The sequence below is a fragment of the Orcinus orca genome, chromosome 8 (assembly GCF_937001465.1).
Source record: "Orcinus orca chromosome 8, mOrcOrc1.1, whole genome shotgun sequence".
NCBI classification, from domain to species: Eukaryota; Metazoa; Chordata; class Mammalia; order Artiodactyla; family Delphinidae; genus Orcinus; species Orcinus orca.
In genome coordinates, this window is record NC_064566.1 from 69,533,160 (window position 1) to 69,560,243 (window position 27,084).

Sequence of the window (27,084 nt, forward strand, 5' to 3'; positions counted from 1 at the left end):
AAGGATGCCTCTGGTAACCATAGCGGTGGTTCAAATGTTTCAATATGGTTGGTAATGGATGTTAAATTCTAAAGTGTTGTGCGAATATAAAGCATTAAGCAACTGTTTTCTAAAAGTTGAGCTAATTAGAAGTTGGAAAAATGGTTAAGACATCAGCTTTATGTTTATTTATCATTAGGAGAAAATGTTTTAGCATGTCCTATATTCAAATTTACAAATGGTAAAGACAGGTAGCGCATTTGTGGGTGGAAGATTTGTTTTCTCCAGTTTATTTTTAAAGCCACTCTCTGTGGTTGACCTCTCTCTACACCCTCTCTCTTGGTCTTTCATTCACTTTTACTTTCCTACTCCTGTTCTTTGTTGATACCTTAAATACTTGGAGCTACATTCAAGTCTCTGAATCTCACTTTAGGATGGGAACTAAGACGAAGTTCACCATGGAGAAACCCTGTCTCTTCGAAGCTGCAAACACAGTGACACAAGTGCTACTCAAAAGTCAGTGACCAGGGCTTCCCTGGTGGTGCAGTGGTTGAGAGTCCGCCTGCCGATGCAGGGGACACGGGTTCGTGCCCCGGTCCGGGAAGATTGCACATGCCACGGAGTGGCTGGGCCTGTGAGCCATGGCCGCTGAGCCTGCGCGTCCGGAGCCTGTGCTCCACAACGGGAGAGGCCACAGCAGTGAGAGGCCCGCGTAACGCAAAAAAAAAAAAAAAAAAAAAAAAGTCAGTGACCAGAGCTGGGTCTTTGCTTTAAAGTTTGCTATTTCCTATCTGCAAGTTCACTTCCAGAAATTTATCCTATAGACATACTTCACAAAGATCATTGTGTAAGGATTATCAGGGAGGTCTGTAAAAGTGAAAAACTGAGACCAATCTAAACATCTGAAAGAATGACTAAAATTATGCTAGAGGGGTCCCAGACGCAGGCACTCATTTTTACTTCTCTAAACGTTGAGCTCAAATGGCTGAGGAGTTTTTCTACTCCCGGTATTCCGGCTTCCTAGCTTACGCACCAGAAAAACTTCCATGTTATACTGTCCTCGTTTCCCTATTTACTGATTGTGAGCTTTGTAGAACAGACTGTACTTGGCCTGAAATTTGGTAGATGAGGGAGAAGTTTGAGATAGAAAAGTAACGTATAATCTGGAAAACTTCCTGATAACTTAGTGAGTATACCAAGGAGATTAGGCCAGTGGCAGAATCTCTTCCTCCACTCTATTCATGGCTTCTCTTTTAACCTTCTTTACATGTAGTCCCATCCCGATCCCCTTGAGACCCAAAGAGGCAGTAAGAGAGAGCTCTGATCTCTGGTAACAAGCCTCACAGAAATCATATATTTATCCTTTAAAACTTCACCATCAGATTTCTTTGCCAGAACACCATGAAATCAAAGTGGTATTCCTGATAATCTCATGTTGACCGGGAATTCTAACTGGTATTTATGCATTGTTATTGAATAAAAACAGGAAACTTAATTATTATTTAATAAGTTCACTTTGTTTAGTAAGAAAAAGTCTTTTCAAACCATGAGGTACCTGAGGGAAAAGTACTTCCTAGCATATTTAGGGACAGAACTGCCTGAACAACCAGGAGTCTTGCATCAAAAGAATTTAACCTACCTGTGGGTGCACTTGATAAGGTCAAATCTGAAGCTAAATCTTTTTTTTTTTTTTTTTCCTCAGTACGTGGGTCTCTCACCATTGTGGCCTCTCCCGTTGCGGAGCACAGGCTCTGGACGCGCAGGCTCAGCGGCCATGGCTCACGGGCCTAGCCGCTCCGCGGCATGTGGGATTTTCCCGGACCGGGGCACGAACCCGTGTCCCCTGCATCAGCAGGCAGACTCGCAACCACTGCACCACCAGGGAAGCCCAAGCTAAATCTTTTGATTGTACATTAGTAGTGCTCTTTCTCCTTCTCCCAACATTCAGTCTTTGCTAAACTTTAGATAAAACCCACCAATATTACAAAACATTCAAAAAAACAAACAACCCAATCAAAAAATGGGCTGAAGACCTAAATAAATTTCTTTAAAGAAAACATACCAATGGCCAACAGGCACATGAAAAGGTGCTTAACATCGCTAATTATTAGAGAAATGCAAATGAAAACTACAATGACGTATCACCTCACACCTGTTAGAAGGGCCATTATCAAAAAGTCTACAAATAATAAATGCTGGAGAGGGTGTGGAGAAAAGGAAATCCTCCTACACTGTTGATGGGAATGTAAATTAATACAGCCACTATGGAGAACAGTATGGAGGTTCTTTAAAATACTAAAATTAGAGCTACCATATGATCCAGCAATCCCACTCCTGGGCATATACCTGAAGAAAACCAAAATTCAAAAATATACATGCACCCCAATGTTCATTGCAGCACTATTTACAATAGCCAAGACATGAAAGCAACCTAATTGTCCATCAATAGATGAATGGATAAAGAAGATGTGTATATATATATATATATACACACACACACACACACACATATACACACACAATGGAATATTACTCAGCCATAAAAAAAGAATGAAATAATGCCATTTGAAGCAACATGAAAGGACCTAGAGATTATCATACTAAGTGAAGTAACTCAGAGAAAGACAAATATCATATGATATCACTTATTTGTGAAATCTAAAAATATGATACAAATGAACTTATTTACAAAGCAGAAACAGACTTCAGACATAGAAAACAATTTTATGGTTACCAAAAGGGAAGGCGGGGAGAGGGGTTGATAAATTAGGAGTTTGGGATTAGCATATACACACTACTGGGAATTCCCTGGCAGTCCAGTGGTTAGGGCTCCACGCTTCCACTGCAGGGGGTATGGGTTCAGTCCCTGATTGGGGGACTAAGCTCCCACAAGCTGTGCAGCACAGCAAAAACAAAGAAGAAAAAAACCATATACACACTACTATATATAAAATAGGTAAACAACAAGGACCTACTGTATAGCACAAGGAACTATATTCAATATCTTGTAATAACCTATTGCAGAAAAGAATCTGAAGAATATATATGTGTATGACTGAATCACTTTGCTGTACACTTGAAACTAACACAACATTGTAAATCAACTATATTTCAAAAAAAATTTTTTAATATTATAAAGCATTGAATTTCCTGAAAGAGGAAGAGATTCATAGGCAATGGAGTTGAGCACCTTAGTTAACAAGTGGAAGCCATCTTGGCTGAAGGAACAAGTCTGATGTGATAGGAAGGTTGCCCAAGATATTTATTTTTGTATATACCATTTGAAATAAAATTTTTCAGTGAACAATTACAATGTATCCATGCTATGAATTGCATTGTGGAGGCAATAAGAATATTTAGGAATAGGCAGAGACATGAAATAATGCCCAAGTAACATTAAGGGAGAACAAGCAAGTTGTAGGGTAATGTGTATAATAGAATCCCATTTGCCTAAAAAGAAAATAGATTAAATATGTATATTGTGGTCCATGTATATATAGACAGATATTTCCATATATGCGTGAGCAAGTCTAGAAGGATACACCCGAATTTAACTATTGCATAGGAAAAAAGGAGAGAGAACTTTTACTTTTTACTTTATATATGGACTCCAATATCATTTTAATTTTAAAGAACGATTCATCCCCTTTGTAATTAAACCAAACACCCACCTAATGTTGAAAAGGAAGTGGAAGGACTTCCCTGGTGGTCCAGTGGCTAAGACTCCCAATGCAGGGGGCCCGGGTTGGATCCCTGGTCAGGGAGCAACTAGATCCCACGTGCCGCAACTAAGAGTTCGCATGCTGCAAATAAAAATCCCGCGTGCTGCAGCTAAGACCTGGCGTAGCCAAATAAATAAATAAATAAATATTTTTTAAAATAAATAAAGGCAGTGGAGATATCACTTACATGTAGAATCTAATTTAAAAATGACACAAAAGAGAAACAGACTCACAGATCTCAAAATCAAACTTCTGGTTACCAAAGGGGAAACATGGGGGGAAGGGATAAATTAGGAGATTGGGATTAACATATACACACTACTATATATAAAATAGATAACTAATAAGGATCTACTGTATAGCACAGGGAACACTACTCAGTATTCTCTAATAACCTATATGGGAAAAGAATCTGAAAAACAATGGAGATATATATATATATAACTGATATATAACATTCACTTTGCTGTACACCTGAAAATAACACAACATTGTAAATCAATTACACTCCAATAAAAAAATTTAATAAAAAATTAAAATAAAATAAAAGGCAGTGGAAATAGTGGACTCAGTACCCATGTTCTCAGGGTTTGGAAAAGTTGACAGTGGGGATGGGTTATGGGTGTGCAGAGAGGTGCATGTGCTGGAGACTCACACTGTCCCTTAATAGAAGCTGAGCTCTGGATCGACACACTATCAACTACCACAGGAATTTGCTCTGCTTTCAGTAAACTAGAGGCGTCTGAGGCTTCCCTGGAAACTGGGCGAAGAAACATGCTGGATATATAAAGGCTGATGACAGAGAGGGTTTCCCTTCCCCCAGTCTCCCCTCCCCTGTTGTCAAAGGGGGCTGTATTTGCATCTGGGCCCTGGGGTTTCACCCCATCACATTTGGTTCCTCTTGGTTCCATCTCCTAACATTCTATTCTGCCACGTCTTCTCTGTCCTCATTACAGTTATCTAGCCTTTCCAAACCCTATCCTCTCTCAGGGCTTGTCTCTACATCCCTGCACTGAGCAAGATATCCTGGTAACCTTCTTATCTCTCACTGCCTTAGCTCCTCAGCTTTGTGTGGTACCATTTCAAATCAGAGCAAGCGTGAAGTCTTGTGGAGTATTTAGCATCTCATGCGGGCTCCAGAGGACAGGGGTGCTTTGTTTCAGCAATCCTTGCATACCTGGAACACCATGAAATGAGAAAGAACTGTGTGTCCCTTTTGGGTTTCTTAGATCACAATCTCTGAAAGGACATTCTGTCGACAAAGCACGAAAGTTCTGGCCTCCGTTGAATGAGGTGATAACAACTGCCGCATCCTCGTTTCAGCCCCTTCTAGAAGCAGGAAGGACTCTATTAAATCACAAGTCACATTCCGGAAGGAAGAACTTCAAATTAGTCTTCTGGTTACAATACAGGGGAGAATAATGGCGCTAATGAAGTGTGGCTTTTCTGAATTGCTGAAGAATGTTTATGGTTACAATCAATGTGATTAATTCCATTGTCATGAAAAAAACCTGTCAGGTCCCTGGCTGTGGCTGAGGGTTTGGCTTCTGTCTACAGCTGATGGAAACCTCTCCCAGGGCCTCTGAGTTCTCCGCAGGGATGGGCTCACACACAAAGGGCCAGAGCTTTGTTTGCAGGCTTTATTTCAGTCTTTAAAACTTTTTTTTTTTTCCTCCTCACAGCTTGAAACATAACTTATAGTTTAACATGTTCAGTGGCTAAACCTCTAGGATTTAACATTTTCTTTTTTTTTTAAATAGACAAAACCCCCAGGCTCAAGAATCAAGAACTTTCCACAGGAATATTCAAGATGGGGGGAGCTTAAAAGTGCAAAATAAAGACACGGAAAGCTGAGCGAATAAACTTCCATGAAGATTTGGGGCGGGGCGGGGCACAGATTTAATTTACATCTGGGTTTGTGCCTCTCGCTGGGTGTTCTTTTCCATTTCTCCTTTTATTCCAAAGATTACCACCCCTGACTTCTCATAAGCTGAGAGGTAGAGTTCTGGAAAGCAGGTAGTGTCAAGAGGACAGAGGCTCTAGCAGCTACCCAGATCCAGTCCGGTTTCCTGCTGATGGGTGTGCTGTGTGATAAAGGACAAAGAAATGATCAGATTATCCTTGACCCTCTCTGGCACCTATCCTGCTTCTTCCCGGCACTGGAGACCAGTATAAGAAACCCATCCTTCGTGGCATAGGTCTGGTTCCTCTGATTGCTGTCCAGGGAAAAGGGTGCAGGTGTGTGTGTTTACACATGTGTCCAGGAGGTGGCCTGAGGTGAGACCCTTCTGTGTGTCACATACTTAGGCTACGAATCGGTCGTGTAGATCAACTGCTCTCTCACCTTCTGAGTCAAGTAGTGCCTTTGGAGCTCTGCTCTAGATCACTGATAGCCCCAAAAGATCCCTTCCTGTAACCCCGGATTCAGTATTCAGGGAAAAAAGCCTCATACTAACGCCTCCAGGTAACTTCTGGAAAAGATGTGGATATTGGGGACTTGAAGAGAGGGAGAAGAGAATGTTCTGGCTCTCCTTCATGTTTGTGTGGGTAAATTTGCAGCTGAGGGCTGGGGACACAGCTACTAAGCTCAAATTCCACCAATAATCGGGATGGTACCTTTGATCTGTAGCTAAGAATGTTGGAGAGGGAAAAGAGAATGGAAGATAAATTCACGCCTGCTTTAGAGCTTGCCGAAAGGAAGCTGGGATGGAGAAACTCAGGCAAACGCGGTGGCCAACAACTTCAGAGAATAACGACCAAGGCCGGCTGTGATCCAGTCCCCACTTTCCCCTGGAGCCCCAATACCCCAGGGTATTTTACATTTTCCAGGACTCAACATAGTGCTTATTGCTTTCTAGGCTCTGGAAGAGTCCTCGTGCTTTCCTTCCGTTGCTCGGAGCGCTCTGTGCTACTGTGGGCCTCACTTGATACGCTGAGGGTGAGGTAGGTGAGGGTCCAGTGTTCCTCAGCCCGGTTGGCAGCAAGCAAGGCTCTGACTTGACAGGAAGTGTGAGTGGCTGAGGGGGACAGATTCGAAGCCCGCGCTGACTTTCCAGTTGTCCCTCCCACCGTGCAGGCCCAGCCTTCACACAGGTAGTGTCACCCAGCTTGTCAGGAGGCCATTTGGAAGCCAGACTCTGCCCATGGTGGAGATGAACTGTTCCTCACACTGGCCTACGCTGGGGCCGTAGAAGGGGAAAATCTAATGAACATTGGAGTAAGAGAGAACGAGAAAGATAATTTTCTCCCTATTCCTTGTTCCCAATGCTGGTCCCCGTGGAACAAATTAAACTCAGCTCCAGGCCACGGAGTGGGGGGGGGGGTCCTTCCCCTGCTCTAAGCAGGTGCTCTAATGCCTCAGCTCTCACAATAGCTCCCACAGCAACGGGTTGGAGGAGGCCACAGGCAGAGAAGACCGGAGCACAGAGAGCTGCTTGTGGTGCTGGCTGCACACGTGATTCGGAAATACTCTGGCCTCTGGTACGGGGACCCCTCCAATGGCCATCACCCCGCCAGAGCAGAGCGTAGTGAGGAAGCAGCCAGGGCCTGCACGGGGCCACCGCTGATGCGTCCGCATGGCCCGGGAGCCGCGGCCAAGCACAGCTCTGGCTCAGAGCCTCCACCCCTCTCCTCTTTGAACTCCATGCCACTGGAACTGCCTTCGTCCAATCCAGAGTCCAGCTCAGGCAGTCAACCTTGCCAACATCCAGCTGTCCCATCAGGAACCAGTGTGTGGCACAGAGGCTCGGGGTGGACTGGCCTGTTTGCTCCTTTCGTTGGGAGATAACGTTTTCCTCTTGAGGTAGGAATGTAACTGGGCCCAGCCTTGGCTAACACTCCACATCTTGCAGCTCGATCTCCTCTGTTGTGCTTTCTGCAAAGCAAAAGACACATCCATGAGTTGCCAATCGGCCGGGGGTGGTTTCTTGGTGAGAACAAGATGACAAGGGCCACCTTTGGCCATCCAAGCCATGAATCGATTATCACAAGGCCCAGAGAATTACCTTTGAGCTTGTGTCTTCTCTTCCTCTGGAATTTATACGCACACTTATTACAAACCCACATGAGGCTGATTAACACTGCAGCCACGGCAGCGAGAAGAACAAGGAAGACAGCGACAAAGTGGAGGTCTTCATAGAGGATCTCTACGGGGCGGGGGGAGGGGAGGGGGAGATAACGTCTCTTTTAATATCGTGAAGTCGGCCTCCGCACACTCACAGTTCTGAGAGGCGCCGGGGCCCCTGGGGGTGTCTTACCCGACACGTGCAGCACGATGGTGCCAAACTGACTGCTCCCCAGGTGCTCGGTCACCGTGATGACGTAGTAGCCAGAATCCCTCACACCCACACTGAAGAGCTGGATGGAGCCGTTGTCGAAGGTGCAGACCCTGTCCTTGTGGCTTTGGGAGATGTTGGCCTGAGTCCCTGGCTTCCACTCCACGATCTTCTGCACTCCCCAGTTGGACGTATACTTCCATTCGATAGTGGGGATGCCGTGGCAGGAGTATGCAACCGACAGCAGGATGTCCTCTTCCACCGTGGCATTGATGGCTGCCTGGGGAATGTACAGGGACACGCCCTGACCTGCGGGATGGAGTGCTAGACTTGGCACCACTCACATGGACTCACAGTGAAGTGAACTTCTGTAACACATTCATTTATTTAGCACGCATTTACTGAGTGCCTATCACATGCCAGGCTCTCTTCTAGGTTCCAATGCTGATGCTACAATGGTGAATGTCATGGACTGAATGTTTGTATCCGTCCCCCCCCCCCATTTTCTATGTTGAAGCCCTAACCCCCCAGTGTGGCTGTATTTGGAGATGGGGTCTCTAAGGAAGTAATTAGGGTTAAATGAGGTCATAAGGGTGGGGCCCTGCTCCAGTTGGATGTCTTTTTTTTTTTCCTGCCATGCCGAATGGCATGTGGGATCTTAGTTCCTCAACCAGGGATCAAACCTGAGTCCCCTTCATTGGAAGCACGGAGTCTTAACCACTGGACAGCCAGGGAAGTCCCCTGGATTGGTGTCTTCATAAGAAGAGTCTCTCTCTCTCTCATTCTCTCTCCATGGGCTCATATGGAGAAAGGACCATTTGAGGTCACAGTGAGAAAGCAGCTGTCTACAAGCCAGGAAGAGAGTTCTCCTCGGAAACCAAACCCTGCCAGAACCTTGATCTTGGACTTTCCAGCCCCCAAACTGTGCGAAAATAAATTTCTGTTGCTTAAGGCCCCCAGTCTGTGGTATTTTGTTATGGCAGCCCAAGCTAGGACAGTGAACAAAACACATGGTTACTCTTCACTATTCCCTAGAGCTTCCATTGTATAAGGGAGACACACAAGGGTTAAATAAACACATGAGATCATTTTAGATAACAAGTGCTTTAAAGATAATAAAATAGGGTACTAGTGGCGGGTGGGGATGGAGGTGGTACACAGCATGAGACAGGATGGTCAGAGAGGACCTCGCTGAGGAAATGAACCGGGACCCAAACGACAGGGAGGTCGAGGAGGTAGCCACGTGAAGACACATGTTTCAGGCAGAGGGAACAACTACAGAGAGTGAGGTGAGAGTGAACTGGTATGTCTGAGGGACAGAAAGAAGGCCAAAACGCAGGATGCAGGGAGCCATGGGGCGAGTTCAGGAGACAAGGCTGGAGAGCTAGGCAGGACTTGGGTCAAGACGTGAGAGTCAGGGGTGGGTTTTACTCAAGGGCGATGGGAAGCCATAGGAAGGCTTAGGTGGGAAGGTGACATTCTCCATTAAGCTTGAGAAAGTCCGCTGTGGAGAGCATCTGGGGGTGAGGGGGCCACAGTGGAGGCAGGAAGAACAGTCAGGTGGCTGCCGCAGAGACTAGATAGGAGATGGAGACATAGCCTTGGAGACAGTGAAAGGTGGTCTGATTTAGGATGCAGTTGGAAGTAAAGAGGACAGAACGTGCTGATAACTAGCTGTGGCAGTGGGCGAGGCAAAGAGGCATCAAGCCGAGATTTCTGCACGAGTGTATAGATGAACAGTAGAGCCACTGGCTAAGATAATATATGTCACGAAATATTTTATTAAGTAGGTACCATGCACAGGCCCTGCGCTAACTGCTTTACACACGCCACGTCATTAAAGTGTCACACAACCCACTACAATTCCATCAAGGATATAAGAAACTTCAGTGTCAACAGGATTAAGTAGCTTGTCCAGGTTGACCCTGCAAGGCTGAGATCCACACAAGGGCTGCTGACTCCAAAGGTCAGATATTTAACCTCTATGCTCAAGTCAAAGCTCAGTGGCTGGCAGTTAAGGGTACAGAATGTGACAAATTCCCTCCACCTCCACCCTCCCCACACAGAGAACGGTCAGGGCTGGCTGGAGACTGGATAGTGAATAGGGCAGGATTCAAGCTGGAGCCCATGCCTCTGTTTCCACTTCTACTTCCTGTTTAGCCCCTCACCCTTTGGGTGCCCAGTTGCCCCTGGGCCCCTGCTGTGTGGCTCCAGGTAGCCATGCCTGTTACTTTTCCAGACTTTTCTCATTGTCCTCTCCCATCCCCAGGATATCCCATTACCATCCCTCTCCTAAGGCTCGGCTAAGTGGCTGGAGATAATCCGATAAGTTCCATGCTGAAAAACTGGGAGGTAATAATGGCTTTCAAGAGTTATAGCTGCCGGAACTTCCCTGGTGGTCCAATGGTTAAGAATCTGCCTTGCAATGCAGGGGACACAGGTTCAATCCCTGGTCGGGGAACTAAGGTCCCATATGCCATGGGGCAACTAAGCCTGTGCGCCACAACTACCGAGCCCGCTCACTCTGGAGCCCACACGTCACAACTAGACAGCCCGTGTGCCGCAACTGCTGAGCCTGCACAGCACAACTAGAGAGAAGCCTGTGCGCCTCAACGAAAGATCCTGAATGCCGCAATGAAGATCCCGCATGCTGCAGCTAAGAACCATCATGGCCAAAAAAAAAAAAAAAAAAAAAATTACAGCTGCCACGTAACAGAAAAATATTTTCTCCCCAACCCTATTTTAAAAAATGTTAAACTCACAGGAAGATTGAAAGCCAAGTACAATTAACATCTATATACCCTCTCCTAAACTCACCAATTATTAACATTTTGTCGCATTTGCTTTTTCTCTCTCTCTCTCTCAGGTAGAAAACAGAGGTCAAGTTCCAGGTCAGCTCTTGGAGGGCAGGAATTAGGTACTTTCTTCATCTCAGTGTTCCCTGTACCCAGCACAATGCCTGACACATAGTGATTGGCCAATAAACGTTTGTTGAATGAATAAGTGAATGACTAATTATAGCAGCAAGAAGGCAAGCCGATCTGATAGAAATGTTGCTGCTTGGGTGGTTTGAAAAATTAGGCACATCTAAAAGCTTATACACACGTAGCAAAGAGAACTGTAATTTACTTAAGGCTTTATGTGTCCATTGCTTTATTATCTATTTTAAAATCCTTCTCTTTTATTTTTTACAGGAGTCAGCAACATGCCCATGTAGCTAGGAAATGGCAAAGGTGGGATTTGCATGCAGTTCTGTCTGTTTCAAAACCCACAGTTTTTCCACTCTACTTGGTGACTACTGATCTATCATCTATTTATCTATATTTTCTGATTTCCCTGACCTCACATATGAGCAGCTGGGATTATGATTACCGTCAGATTTGGAAAACCATACTTAGAACTAATGACAAATCTCGATCATCAACTATTTGTATTACATGTACATCCTGTGTTAACCATGTTAGTCAAGGTTACTGACAGACCAGTCTCCTGGGAGAGTAGCAGCCCTTTTAATAGACTTAGGGACCTCCATTTTGAGCCTTTCAGTTATTTCGTCCCAAGAAATGGCAAAACTGAAAAACAAAAATAACATGCCCAAGTTTCTCAGATGCTGACACAGCTGGAAGCTGCCCAACTGGTCCTTGTTAGCTTCTATATTTTCTTTTGACTAGAAAACCCTCTTCCTAATCTGACAAATTAATCAGGCATTTAACTAGGTTTTAGGAACAAAGAGCTCCTCTTCTTCCTGACACATAGAAGTAGGAATAAATGGTCTATGGCAAAGATGGAACATGAACAGTTCCAAGAGTTTAAAGGCAAACTGCTTGTCAACTGTTCAAAAAGTTGAATTAATGAGTAACCACTCCTGCACCTCATGCTAAAATCATTCCCGAACAAGTCCAGAGAAACTTAGTGGCTAGGCCAATAGTCAGACCTGGCTCAAATGTTCTACTCAAGGAGGTTGGTGCAATAAATCAGATTTTACGTGTACAATGGATGCCAGGCAGCCCTGAACAAGAATGAACTTTGTGCAGACAAGGGAAGATGTCTATGACATGTTACTCAGTTAAAAAATAAATTTATAGAGCTTCCCTGGTGGCGCAGTGGTTGAGAGTCCGCCTGCCAATGCAGGGGACACGGGTTCGTGCCCCGGTCCGGGAAGATCCCACATGCTGCGGAGCAGCTAGGCCCGTGAGCCATGGCCGCTGAGCCTGCGCGTCCGGAGCCTGTGCTCCGCAACGGGAGAGGCCACAACAGTGAGAGGCCCGCGTATCGCAAAAAAAAAATAAAACAATATGCTATGATCTTACTTACATTTGTGTAACTATGTGCTAATATGTATATATTTAGTATGGAAAAGTGTTGGAGTAATATATGCTATATTAACAGGGATTATCCGTTAGAGATTGGACGGCACCAGAAATTTTCCAAGTTATACATTTATATCATTTTGCATTTTCACATTGATTAAATTGATAATAAAACAATGTTTTAAAAATCATTTAAAGTTCTCCTGATTAGACCAAGATATCTGGTGAGCAAAGTTTAAAGTTTAAAAGTTTACCTTGCTTTTCATCTTTACTTGAATTCTATGTGGAGAGAAGAGAAAAACTAAATTCTACCAATTTCCCAGAAAGATGTAAGTGCTTCCTTTAAGGAAGAGGTCACGTAACTGAAGACATTAGTAGGGCAGAAGTCACTGGAACCTGAACCAAAGGGCTTCTGGAAAGCCTGATTTCCTAGAGCTGGTGACACCCCTTGGGAACTATTCAAAGAGAAAGTACCAGGCAGGTGAAGCCAGCTACTGAGCAACAGGCTGGAATCTAATACTCTAATCTAATCTAAAAGGAGTAATCCTTACTCTTTTTCTTACAAGTAAATTACAGAGGTAGCATTTTGCTGCTTTTAAAAATGTATTATTTAAGAAGGATATATCTCCTGAAATCACAATAGAGGTTAATACTGTTCATACCACAATTTGGGGGGACAACAGCATCAATTAAAGGGGAGACAGATATTGCCTGCCATGGAGGATACACCTTAATCAAGACAACTCATTTTTAAAAATTAATTAATTTATTATTATTATTTTTTTTTTGGTTGCGTTGGGTCTTCGTTGCTGCGCGGGCTTTCTCTAGTTGCGGCGAGCAGGGGCTACTCTTTGTTGCGGTGCGCGGGCTTCTCATTGCGGTGGCTTCTCTTGTTGCGGAGCACGGGCTCTAGGTGCGCAGGCTTCAGTAGTTGTGGCGCACGGGCTTAGTTGCTCCGCGGCATGTGGGATCTTCCCCGACCAGGGCTCGAACCCGTGTCCCCTGCATTGGCAGGCAGATTCTTCACCACTGCGTCACCTGGGAAGTCCCAGGACAACTCATTTTCATCTCACTTATCTGGAAAGCCACTTATCCAGCCAGTGTGATCATCAGATGAGAACCAGGAAACAAGCACCATCGTCAGTCATCAGCATCCTTATCGAGACCGTAGGCAACTAAACTAGAAGTCAGAAAGCCTAGTTTAGGGGTCCTAATTCAGAAGTACTGGAGCAGGTTGGTGAAGTGATGAGTCACATCACAAAAGGGTTATTCCAGGTGCGGTGAGGTGCGGTGGAGATACCTGATGTGGGAAGATCCACACAGGTTCACCCTGGGGACCTCTTAGCTGTCGAGACCTAGAGACGGCGCCTTCACTGCTGAGAGCCCCGGCTTCCTCCGCGGTGGAATGAGGACTGGGAAACCTCAGGAGGAGGGCTGTGAGGATGAGGGGACACAACACATGTAAGGCCCAGCAGGGCTGAGCACAAGGTACCCGTCCAGGAGCTGCAGTCCCCACTGCTCACCCCTCTCTGTCAGTGTGTCACCAGCCTCAGGTGACCAACCCTCATGGTTTGCCCAGGGCTGAGAGTCTTCCCAGGATTCAAGAGTTTCAGTGCTAAAATCAGGACAGTCATGGGCAAAACAGGACAGCTGGTCACCCCATCTGAGACTCAAAGAAACGTTGAAGAGCAAAGAGAAAACTCTAAGGTAGACAACAGCTGATTTCTGAGGCACCCAAGGGGGCTCCACAGTGGGGGTGTAGAGACAGCCAGCTCTGGGTAGACAGAGAGGACAAAAGCCCTTCTTCCCTTAACCCTTTGCCTTCCGAAGACATCTCGCTTGAGTCAGCAATCTCACCGCATCACCTTTTTAGTGGGGACCGCCCACCAGTGATTGAGCCCAGCCCCACACTCGCCACGCTTCCTCCATGGCAGGGCACTGGCTCGTGGGCACTGGCCTGGTGAAGAGTATATCATCACCCCCGTTTTAGAGAGGAGCAAGGTCAAGCCACTGAGGTTAGGTAGTTGGTGCAATGTCACAGTAAGTGGCTGAGTAGAGATGGAAATCAGGGTATTCTTCAGCTGTCCCGATAATAAGCCAGGATGTTTGCAGGAGCTGGGGAATGGGGAAGACATCATTACAGTTGAGGCTTGAAGAATAAGATTTTTTTTTTTTTTTTTTTGCGGTACGCGGGTCTCTCACTGTTGTGGCCTCTCCCGTTGCGGAGCACAGCCTCCGGATGCGCAGGCTCAGCGGCCATGGCTCACGAGCCCAGCCGCTCCGCGGCATGTGGGATCTTCCCAGACCGGGGCACGAACCCGTGTCCCCTGCATCGGCAGGCGGACTCTCAACCACTGTGCCACCAGAGAAGCCCAAAGAATAAGATTTTGAAAGGGAGGAAGGGCAATCCCAGCTAAGAAAGAAATGAGCCCACCTAGAGGAGCATGATGGATCCTCATGTTTGGGACCTGGTGAGTAAGAAACAAAGATGGGCTATACCATGAGGAATCTGTCACAGGCTGGGGATCAACCGAAGGAATTATCCGCGGGCAGTGAGGCCCTAGGATGGCATTCAAGTAGAAGCATGGCATGCTCTAAACTGGGCTTCAGGAAGGGCAATCTGGCAGCAGAATTCACAGTTTTATCATCTACACACCTCACCTGCACGGCCCTGGGCTCACCGCATGTGCTTGTCCTATGCACCTTCAGGAGAGCTCATGGCTGGAGCCCAAACAGGTGGGAACAGCCTAAGGTGCTGAGTGTGGCCAGACCTGGGCCAGTCTCTGGCCTGGACTGGGGAGACGGGGTGGTGGGAGCAGCAGGAAGCACACAGGTGCGTGGCAGATCTGCCCTAGACTGTGAGATCTTTGCTGGGAGAACTTGTTTCCGATTCATCTCAGAAACACCAGTGTCCAGCACAGGTCTGGCACTTCGTAGGTGCTCACGATATGCCTGTATGAAAGAATGAATAAAAAACAAACAGGGCTTCCCTGGTGGCGCAGTGGTTGAGAACCTGCCTGCCAATGCAGGGGACGCGGGTTCGAGCCCTGGTCTGGGAGGATCCCACATGCCGTGGAGCAACTAGCCCCGTGAGCCACAACTACTGAGCCTGCGCGTCTGGAGCCTGTGCTCCGCAACAAGAGAGGCCGCGATAGTGAGAGCCCCGTGTACCGCGATGAGGAGTGGCCCCTGCTTGCCACAACTAGAGAAAGCCCTCGCACAGAAACGAAGACCCAACACAGCCATAAATAAATAAATAAATAATTTTAAAAAAGGCAAAATTCCTTTCATAAATAAAATAAATAAAATAAACAAATATGCATGTCCTGCCTGTTGAACTGCTGCCCATTTGGAGAGATCAGGAAAGTAAGGGGTTGGATCTGTACTGAGTTGAGGGGGCAACAGGTCTGGCTGAGGGAGAGCTGGCAAGACCCCTTTCCCAGCCCCAAGTTTGCTGAGAGTCAAATAGCTAGGAGGAGAAATGGGATGGTTTTAAGCTGCAACTAATATATCCATGTCCCTGCCTAACTTCTGCCATTCCTGAAACAAGCGAGCCTGGAATTTCAGACACACAGCTTCATGAGGGGCCAACACAGAAACCCCAAATAATGGCTTTCAGGTTTAGATGCCATGACTAGTGTTGATGACCGACACTTGCATACAATTTACAGGGTACCTATCTCTCCTGTTAGCTCAGGTAGTAATTCCCCCTCTTGGTGCCTGGTTACTCAGAGATCAAAGAGCTCAGCTCCTCCCTGAGGGAGCTCCTCCCCCTCCCCCATATTGCCATATAATGGCCTTGGGAAGTCACCCAGATATCAGCCAAACCCAAACAAAATGGACAGACGCAGGTTTAGATCGAGGCTGGCAGGCTGCTTTCCTTCATCGGGTTCCTGTACTTGTACCCCAACCAGAAAAATCACTCCAAAATAGCGAGACACCGTTTCTACTGGTAACACTTGTTAAGCACTAGCTGTCATACACATTTATCACAGCTCAGTGAAACCCAGGCTGGGAAAGCTGAATGACTTGGCTGCTATCAGACAGGGAACAATGAGAAAGTTTGATAACATTATGTTGCCACGAGTGTGCAGAAGTTATACCCAATCATTACTGTGGAGATTATAAATGGGTATATTCTGCTTGAAGGGCAACATGTTGAAACCTATAGAAATATTAAATAGCACATACCTCTTGACCCAGAAATGCTACTTTTAGGAACTTATCCTACAAGTAATAAGGGCACATAGATGCAAAGTTATAAGTGTACATATTGTCACTGAAGCACAGCATAGTCAATTGCAGTAGCAAAAGACTGGTGACAACCTATGTGTTCATAGGTAAAGGAAAGCTGTTTCTTACTCCACAAGGTGCACTTCTGACACTTACTACCTGAAGCTAGTGCAGACTCCACAGGTTAAGGGCTCAGTCTCACAAGACTGCTCTCCATTTCAGACATCAATCACAAGTCCAGGCTTCCTATACTTCTGACCAACTGGGTATAAATTGGAGGTTCCCATGACACCCTCTTCAGGTTTGATAATTTGCTAGAACAGCTCACAGAACTCAGGAAAGCACTTTACTTACTATGAGCACTTTATTATAAGGGATACAACTCAGGAACAGCCACATGGAAGAGATGCCACAGGGCAAGGTAGGTTGGAAGGAGCGTGGAGCCCCCATGTCCTCTTGGGCCACACTGCCCTCCCAATACCTCCATGTGTTCAGCAGCCCAGAAGCTCTCCCAACTCCCTTCAGTTAGGGTTTTTTGGGGAGATCCCATGACATAGGCATGATTACATCATTGGCAATTGGTGATTAACTCAATCCCCAGCCCTTCTCCCTTCCTGGGATGGGGCTAAAATTCCAAATTTCTAATCACATGGTTGGTTTCTCTGCAAACGAGCCCTCATCTTCCAAGAGTCACATCATTAACAATCGAAAAAACACTCATTGGGCTTCCCTGGTGGTGCAGTGGTTGAGCATCCGCCTGCCGATGCATGGGACACGGGTTCGTGCCCCGGTCTGGGAAGATCCCACATGCCGCGGAGTGGCTGGGCCCGTGAGCCATGGCCGCTGAGCCTGTGTGTCCGCAGCCTGTGCTCCTCAACGGGAGAGGCCACGACAGTGAGAGGCCCGTGTACTGCAAAAAAAAAAAACAAAAAAGAAACCACAAAAAACCCACTCATCACTCTGGAGAATCCAAGGGTCTTAGAAGCTTATGTGTCTGGAACCAGGGACTAAGACCAAATATTATAACAAAAGATGGTCCTATCGCTGCTATCATCCAGGAAATTACTAGGTTTTTTAGGAGCTCTGTGTCAGGAATCAGGAGCAGAGACCAAATATATATTTCTTATTAAGTCAGAACTGGTTAAATAAATTATCAATATTCACACTTGGGAATACTACAGCGGCACTTTTAAAATGAGGTAGATCTATATGCATTGATATTAGATGATCTCAAAAATAATGAAAAAGCACAGAGCGGAACAGTGTGCAGAGACTGTTTCCATTTGAATAAACTAATGATATGTATATATGCGTGTGCGCACACACACAGAGATCTGCACGTTTATCCATAAAATGCACAGAACATCTCACAAAGGGTATTCTAAAAATCAGGTGCCATGGTTGTCTTTGGGGAGGGGACTGTGTGTCTGGGGTGGAAGAAAGCTTTACATTTCATTTTATATCCTTTTGATCAGTTAGAATATTTTAGTGAGTTTGTGAATTACTTAAAGAAAAACAACAAATAAAATGAATGCCAAGACTGGGTCAGAGTCCCAGATTTTTCACATTTGATAATGTCAGTAATTCACATATACACAATTGACAAAGTACTTCACAGGCACTATCTCAACCTGTGAGACAGGCAGGGGACTGGGGTTAAGGACCCATGCTTTTTGCTTCACAGGTACTTACTTATTTGATCACTAAATATATGCACCCAACATAGGAGCACCTAAATACATAAAACAAATATTAACAGACATAAAGGGATAAATTGACAGTACCACAATAACAGTAGGGGACTTTAACACCCCACTACGTCAATGGACAGATCATCCAGACAGAAAATCAATAAGGAAATACTGGCCTTAAATGACACATTAGACCAGAGGCACTTAATAGATATATAAAGAATATTCCACCCCAAAGTAGCAGAATACACATTCTTTTTAAGTGCACACGGAACATTCTCCAGGATAGATCACATGATAGGCCACAAAACAAGTCTCAGTAAATTTAAGAAAAGTGAAATCATATCAACTGTCTTTTCTGGCTACAATGCTATGAGACTAGAAATCAACTATAAGGGAAAAACACTGCAAAAACCACGAAAACATGGAGGCTAAGCAATGTGCTATGAAACAACCAATGGGTCACTAAAGAAATCAAAGAAGAAATAAAAAAAAATACCTGGAGACAAAGAAAACACAGTGATCCAAAATCTATGGGTTGCAGCAAAGGCAGTTCTAAGAGGGAAGTTTATAGCAATACAAACTTACCTCAGGAAACAAACAAACAAACAAAAAACTCAAATAACAACCTAACCTTATACCTAAAGGAACTAGAAAAAGAAGAACAACAAAAAAACCAAAATTAGAAGGAAAGAAATCATAAAGATCAGAGCAGAAATAAATAGAGATTTAAAAAAATAGAAAAAAATCAATGAAACTAAGAGCTGGTTCTTTGAAAAGATAAACAAAATTGATAAACCATTAGATAGACTCATCAAGAAAAAAACAGAAAGGGCCCAAATCAATAAGGTCAGAAATGAAAAAGAAGTTACAATTGACACTACAGAAATACAAAGGCTCATAAGAGATTACTACTAATAACTTTATACCAATAAAATGGACAACCTAGAAGAAATGGACAAATTCTTAGAAACATACAATCTCCCAAGACTGAAGCAAGAAGAAATATATCCACAGAGTAATTAACAGTAATGAAGTTGAATCAGTAATTTTAAAAACTCCCAACAAACAAAATTCCAGGATCAGATGGCTTCACAGGTGAGTTCTGCCACACATTTAGAGAAGAATTAACACCTATCCTTCTGAAACTATTCCAAAAAATTGCAGCTGAAGGAACTCTTCCAAACTCATCTACTAGGCTAGCATCACCCTGATACCAAAACCAGGCAAAGATATCACAAAAAAAGAAAACACAGGCCAATAACACTGATGAACATAGAGGTAAAATCCTCAACAAAATACTAGCAAACAGGGGCTTCCCTGGTGGCACAGTGGTGAAGAATCCACCTGCCAATGCAGGGGACATGGGTTTGAGCCCTGGTCCAGGAAGATCCCACACGCCACGGAGCAACTAAGCCAATGTGTCACAACTACTGAGCCTGCACTCTACAGCCCATGAGCCACAGCTACTGAAGACTGCACACCTAGAGCCCGGGCTCCTCAACAAGAGAAGCCACCACAATGAGAAGCCTGCACACCACAACAAAGAGTAGCCCCCGCTTGCCGCAACTGGAGAAGGCCCGCATGCAGCAATGAAGACCCAACGCAGCCAAAAAAATAAAAATAAATAAATTTTAAAAAATACTAGCAAACCGAATCCAACAATACATTAAAACAATCATACACCGTGATCAAGTGTGATTTATACCAGGGATGCAAGAACAGTTCAACATTAGAAAATCAATATGATATGTCACATTAATAAACTGAAGAATAAAAACCATATGCTCATCTCAACAGATGCAGAAAAAGCTTTTGACAAAATTCAACATCCATTTATTATAAAACTCTCCAGAAAGTGGGCATAGAGGGAACATACCTCAACAAAATAAAGGTCATATATAACGAACCTACAGCTAACATCATACTCAATGGTGAAAAGCTAAAAGCATTTCCTCTAAGATCAGGAACAAGACAAGGATTCCCACTCTTGCCACGTTTATTCAACATAGTATTGTAAGTCCTAGCAACAGCAATCAGAGAAGAAAAAGAAATAAAAGGCATCCAAATTGGAAAGGAAGAAATAAAATTGTCACTGTTTGCATGATACTATGCATGATAATATACAAAGAAAATCCTAAAGATACTGGCAAAAACCTATAAAGCTCATTAATTAATTTGGTAAAGTTGCAGGATACAAAATTAATATACAGAAATCTATTGCATTTCTATACACTAAAACAAACTATCTGGTAGAAAAATTAAGGAAACAATCCCATTTACCATCACATCAAAAAGAATAAAATACCTAGGAATAAACCTACCTAAGGAGGTAAAACACCTGTACTCAGAAAACTATAAGACACTGTTGTCTTCAATGAAACTGAAGACAACCCAAACAGATGGGAAGATATACCATGGTAAGATGGATTGAAAGAATTAATAGTGTTAAAATGTCCAAAGTATCCAAGGTTATCTACAGATTCAATGCATCCCTATCAAAACAATGGCAATTTTCTCAGAACTATGACAAATAATTTTAAAATTTGTATGGAAACACAAAAGACCCCAAATAGCCAAAACAATCTTGAGAAAGAAGAACAAAACTGGAGGTATCATGCTCCCTGACTTCAGACTATACTACAAAGCTACAGTAATCAAAACAGCATTGTACTGGCACAAAAACAGATGCAAAGATGAATGGAACTGAATAGAGAGTTCAGAAATAAACCCATACACCTATGGTCAATTAATCTATGATAAAGGAGGCAAGTACACAGAGTGGAGGAAAGACAGTCTCTTAAATAAACGGTGCTGGGAAAACTGAACAGTTACATGTAAAAGAATGAAATCAGAACATTTTCTTACACCATACACAAAAATAAACTCAAAATGGTTTAAAGACCTAAATGTAAGACCTGAAACTGTAAAACTCCTGGAAGAAAACATAGGCAGAACACTATTTGACATAAAACATAGCAACATTTCTTTGATCTGTCTTCTAAGGTAAAGGAAACAAAAGCAAAAATAAACAAACAGGATCTAAGTAAACTTAATAGCTTTTGCACAGCAAAGGAAACCATTGACAAAAAAAAAAAACAAAACAAAAACACACACACACCTGAATGGGAGAAAATATTTGCAAATGATATAAGCAATAAGGGGTTAATATTCAAAACATATAAACAGCTCATACAACTCACTATAAAAAAAACCCAAACAACCAAATTAAGAAATGGGCAGAAGACTTAAATAGACATTTTTCCAAAGAAGACACACAGAAGGCCAATAGGCCCATGAAAATATGCTCAACATGGCTAATCAGGGAAATGTAAATCAAAACCACAATGAGGACTTCCCTGGTGGCACAGTGGTTAAGAATCCGCCTGCCAATGCAGGGGACACGGGTTTGAGCCCTGGTCTGGGAAGATCCCACATGCTGCGGAGCAACTAAGCCCATGCGCCACAACTACTGAGCCTGTGCTCTAGAGCCCGTGAGCCATAACTACTGAGCCCACGTGCCACAACTACTGAAACCCAGGTTCCTAGAGCCCATGCTCTGCAACAAGAGAAGCCTCCGCAATGAGAAGCCCACGCACTGAAACGAAGAGGAGCCCCCGCTCGCCGCAACTAGAGAAAGCCTGCGTGCAGCAACGAAGACCCAACGCAGACAAAAATAAATAAATTAATTAAAAGAAACAATAATACATAAATATAAATATATATATATATTAAAAAAAAACCCACAATGAGCTATCACCTCACACCTGTCAAATGGCCATCATCAAAAACTACAAATAACAAATGTTGGTGAGGATGTGGAGAAAAGGGAAGTGTTGGACACTGTTGGCAGGAACGTCAAGTGGTGCAGCCACTGTGGAAAACACTATGGAGGTTCCTCAAAAAACTAAAAATAGAACTACCATATGATCCAGAAATTTCACTCCTGGGTATATATCCAAAGAAAACAATAACAATAACTTGAAAAGGTATATGCACCCAATGTTCATAGCAGCATTATTTATAATAGCCAAGATATGGAAGCAACCTAAGTGTCCATCAACAGATGAATGGATAAAGAAAATGTGGTATAAATACATAGTTTATATTGAACATTAGCCCTAAAAAAGAATGAAATTTTGCCACTTGCAACAACATGGATGGACTTAGAGGGTATCATGCTCAGTGAAATAAGTCAGATAGAGAAAGACAAATACTGTATGGTATCACTTATAAGTGGAATCTAAAATATAAAACTAGTGAATATAACAACACAGAAACACTCACAGATACAGAGAACAAACTAGGGGTTACCAGTGGGAAGAGGGAAGGGGGAGGGGCAAAATAGGGGTAGGGGATTAAGAGATACAAAGTACTGTATATAAAATAAATAAGCTACAAGGATATATTGTACAGCACAGGGAATATAGCCAATATTTTAAACTATAACTGGATTATAATCAATAAAATTTTTGAATGTTATATACCTGAAACTAATACTGTAAATCAACTATACTTCAGTTTAAAAAAAAGATAGTTGGTGATCAGAATGTTTTATAATCAAAATCTTATTAAGCCAGCAGTATATTTATTCATTTAAAAAAAATGAGGAAACTGAGGCTGAGTCATACTCTAAGTGTCCAAATCCCTGACAAGTAGAAAATCAGAGCTGAGACTGGAACCCAACTCTCCTTTCACTGCTCCACAGCTGCCTCTAATAAGATAAGGCAATTTGAGTATAGAGGTGGAGTTTTTCACTTCTTTTATGTTTCCCAAAATAGCACATCACTCAGTGCTGGTAAGGACTTGGGAGACAGATGTGACAAGAAGCAAGAGTCTAGACCTGGGCTTTCCCATATGGTAGCTGCAAGCTGCAGTAGCTACCGAGCACTTGAAATTAGCTAGTCCGAATTGAGATGTGCTCTAAATGTAAAATACACACCAGATTTTGAAGACTTGGTACTTAACATGTTAAACAGAATGTAAAATAGCTCATTAATAATTTTTTATATTGAATATATGTGTAGAAATATTTTAGACATATTGGGTAAAACAAAATATATTAAAATTAACTGTGCCTGTTTCTTTTTTAATGTGACCACTAGAAAATTTAGAATTCTATACATGTCTTGCATGTGTGACTCACATTATATTTCTATTGGATACCATTGGTTTAGACCATCACCCCTCCACCCGCTTCAGGAAAATCCTCTTCCCTTTAGTTTGTTTCACCCTCTCGCCTCCTCGTCATTGTGAGTGCTCTGTTCCCCCAGTCTCCTCTTCACTCTTCAAAGACGTTAGCAACTCTACTGCAAAGTATGGCATCATCCTACATACCTCTGGCATTAGGAGATTCTCCTAATTCTATTCTCCTAACATCTACAAGAAGATTCTCCCTCTACCTCAGTCTCCAGTAGAGCAGGCTGCACTGACCACAACCTTCTCTCCTTCCTGTTTACTGTTCAACATCTCCCACTGGCCTCCTCAGTCCTTCCACTCCAACTCTCTCTACCTTTCCCAACCCATCATTCTCACATCCCTCCCTCTCCAGCCTGGGTTCCATAGCCCATCATATCCCAAACACTCTTGCCAAGATTCTTCAAACTCCAGTGGCCTCTGTCTTTTAATCACATCTACTAGCAAAACCCTCACCCTGGATCAACAGCTCTTCACTTCCTCTCTGCCCAGACCTGAGACCTGAGCAGTCAGCAGGGCAGGAGAACATCCCACCGCCAACACTCTCCGGAACAACAGCGCACACGGTTTCCGGTGCACATTCGAGAGGGCCCTCCGGACTGCCCATCTTAATGTATTGTTCACATAAATTCGCTCTTCCTTTCTCCATGGTTATTATGTCCCTCCAATCTCTTTGACCTCCAAATTCCTCCTCATTCCCAGCAGATGACCTCGTCCTCCTGGGACACCACTGAGCACCGTCTCCTGCTTGCAACGCCCTGTGGCTCCTGGGCCACCACACTCACCCGATGTTCTCCTCAGCTCCTTTTCTGCCGGCAGAGAGGAAACGCCGCCCTTCTCCCCAGATGCCGGGAAGGCACACCTGCCTGTGGGGACAGAGGGTGGCAGAGGAGGGGAAGATGCCGGCTGCGGAAGCCCTGGAATCCGAAGACCCAGGTACTGTTTCAGCTGCGCCAGGCCCTAGCTGAACAACTGCGCAAATCCCCTCCCCTCTCTGAGCCACTATTTCCTCATTTGTAATTAAGGATTATCATGGCTTGGCTGTTAAAGATTCAATTAAAAAAAAAAATGTAGGGCTTCCCTGGTGGCGCAGTGGTTGAGAGTCCGCCTGCCGATGCAGGGGACACGGGTCCGTGCCCCGGTCCGGGAAGATCCCACATGCCGTGGAGCGTCTGGGTCCGTGAGCCGTGGCCACTGGGCCTGCGCGTCCGCAGCCTGTGCTCCGCAATGGGAGAGGCCACAACAGTGAGAGACCCGCGTACCAAAAAAAAAAAAAAAAAAAAAAAATGTAGGTGAGAGAGCTTGACGGCCAGGAACAATTCCAGGGGGCACAGGAGCTCCCTTCTCTGATTTTTCACCCAGACTCAATCCAGTCTCTCCCCATTCAACAAGCATTCGGGAAAGTAAGTCAAGGGGACTGACACTGATGGAGCACCAGCCCGGAGTCACACACGCTACATGCAAATCCGTAATTAGCTCCTTTGGCATCTGATCAGCTCCACCCAATCTCTTCTCAGAGCCCCGCAGAGAAGGCCCGGCAAACCCACCTCCTCAGCCAGCAGACTGGACCAAGGGGAACCACCTGATCTAATCTAGTTATTGTCAATCTTTGAATATTAGACCATTTGGGGAAGCTTTTAAAAATCCTACCCTGGACTGTGAGTTTAGAATCTTCGGGGGTGAGACCAAAGCCTCTGTGATTTTTAAAATTCCCCACATGATTCTAGCGTGTAGCCAAGACTGAAAACCACTGAATGAACCCGCACTAAGGCGTTAGCAGCTGAAGCCCAGACCCACTTCCTAGGGGCATTTAACAACACCTAAACCAAAGGAATGAAGGGCCATTGTGCGAAAAAGGAATGTTTGAGGCCCTGTGACAGCCTTTCAGCAAGATATTTGGGGGAAATGGGCTCTTTCTAGCATCCCTCAAATTTTATTACATCTGGTCCTATTTCTAGAGATGCTTTTGGGTTAGGGAGGAAGAACGAGCGACCTAAGTATTTCCCTTTGCCTCCTCTACTCTCTGCAATGTTATAAGGCAATGGTTCTCAACATTTAGTTGCATCAGAATCACCTGGAGGGCTTACTTGAAACAATTGCTGGGCCCCATCCCTAGTCTCTCATTCAGCAGCTCTGGGGTGAGGCCCCAGAGTTTGCATCACTAACAAGTTCCTAGGTAATGCTGCTGCTGGTCCCAGGACAACACCCTTAGAACTTTGGGCAAAGGGGGCACTGAGGATGCTGCTAGGATCCCTGAAAGCTGGCCCCTCCTCTCCTTCCCGAGCACAGTTCATACCACTTCTGCCAGCCAGGGGAAGAGCCTCTGCTGCAGAACTTCTCAGCTTGGAGAAGGGAAGACTTGAGACACCCAATCATTGCCAGAACGAGGACCAGTGTGTAAAGATTGAAAGAAGATGGGTTCCGGTGAAGAGAACTGAGAGCGTGTGTGTATAACGCGTGCATTCATAGACCTGGAGTCAGGCAGACTTATCCTCAACGTTTAAGTCTGCCAATAACAGCTGTGTGATGTGGGGTAAATTTGTTTCTTTCACTCTCTGTTACCGTACCAATGAAATAAGTATACTATAATAGGGTTGTGCCCACCTCCGGCAGCAGAATGAAGTTTAAGGGAGGCAAGACATATAAGGAGCTTATCACAGTTTCTAACACTTGGTGCCCATTCAATCATTATTGAACGATTATTCTTCAAAGAACGAGAATTCTTTGAAGATGTACTGAGCTGCTTATTGAGGTAGTGAGCTCCCCATCCTCATGGGTGTGTAAGCAGAAGCTGGAGTTGTACCAGGGACTGAAGCAGTAGATCTGAGACTGGGAGCTGGAGTGTTGAGTGAAGGATGCTCGTTCTTCCAGCCCAAATTACGTAACACGTATAGAACTTGAATCAGCGTTTGTAAATCTGTGATCCACTTGTGGAGGTGTGGCAAGAGATTGGGTAACCCGAAATTCCTCCCTGTGGAATTCCTTCCAGAATCTTTCTGACTTAACCAAGAGCCACCCTTGCTAGAAAGCCAAACACTTTTCTGAATGGTCACAGGCTATGGTCAAGTCACTGCTGTGTTTCTACTCGGATGTCAAGGAAGCCAGGTATGGCAAAGGTGGCTGCCTGGCCCTGCCCAAGCTTGGGGGATGGGGTGCTGCTGGGTTTTCCCTCTGCAGATGTGGGCTGCAGGACTTATGGTGGGCCTGAGTCAGTGGCCAGCCTGGGAACCAGGAGGAGGGGTGCTCCTCAGACACTTCTGTGGAAATGTTCCACTTCTGTGTGGAACAGGAGATCACCCTGGATCAACAGCTGTTCCACTGTGTGGAACAGGAGGATGAAGGAGGAAATGAGGTGGCTGACCTCCCAACAATTCTTTTTACAGGATGCCTGAAGGCTCTTGGAAGAGGGGTGTCGAGTGATCAAAAGATAATTCAGGCACACATGTGACTGGGTACCACAGTTAGAGTACAAAGCTCCTCCTTCAACGAGACTAAAGGGCCAATCCCTCTTCATCCTACAGGTCTTAGTTTAAACATCACTTCTTCCAGGAAGCCTTCCATAGTCCCTCAACACCAGGTTAGGGGTCCCAGCTCTGGGTTCCCATGGCTCTCTGTCCCTCTCTATCAACTTATCCCTGTCCATTGTAATTTCTCTTAATTAATGCTCCATCGTCCCAGA

General features: G+C 44.6%; 1 protein-coding gene across 1 annotated transcript in view; it reads right to left on the reverse strand.

Moving 5' to 3' along the window:
- Positions 1 to 3,228: 3,228 nt before the first annotated feature.
- The window catches only part of VSTM5 (V-set and transmembrane domain containing 5), a 32,770-nt gene continuing 8,914 nt past the window's right edge, over positions 3,229 to 27,084 (reverse strand). Inside the window, exons 2-4 of the mRNA XM_004265470.3 lie at positions 7,958 to 8,284; positions 7,706 to 7,846; positions 3,229 to 7,575 (exon numbers count right to left, since the gene is read on the reverse strand). Of these exons, the coding sequence (XP_004265518.1) occupies positions 7,532 to 7,575; positions 7,706 to 7,846; positions 7,958 to 8,284 (512 nt within the window). The 3' untranslated portion in view covers positions 3,229 to 7,531. The remainder of the gene's footprint in view (positions 7,576 to 7,705; positions 7,847 to 7,957; positions 8,285 to 27,084) is intronic.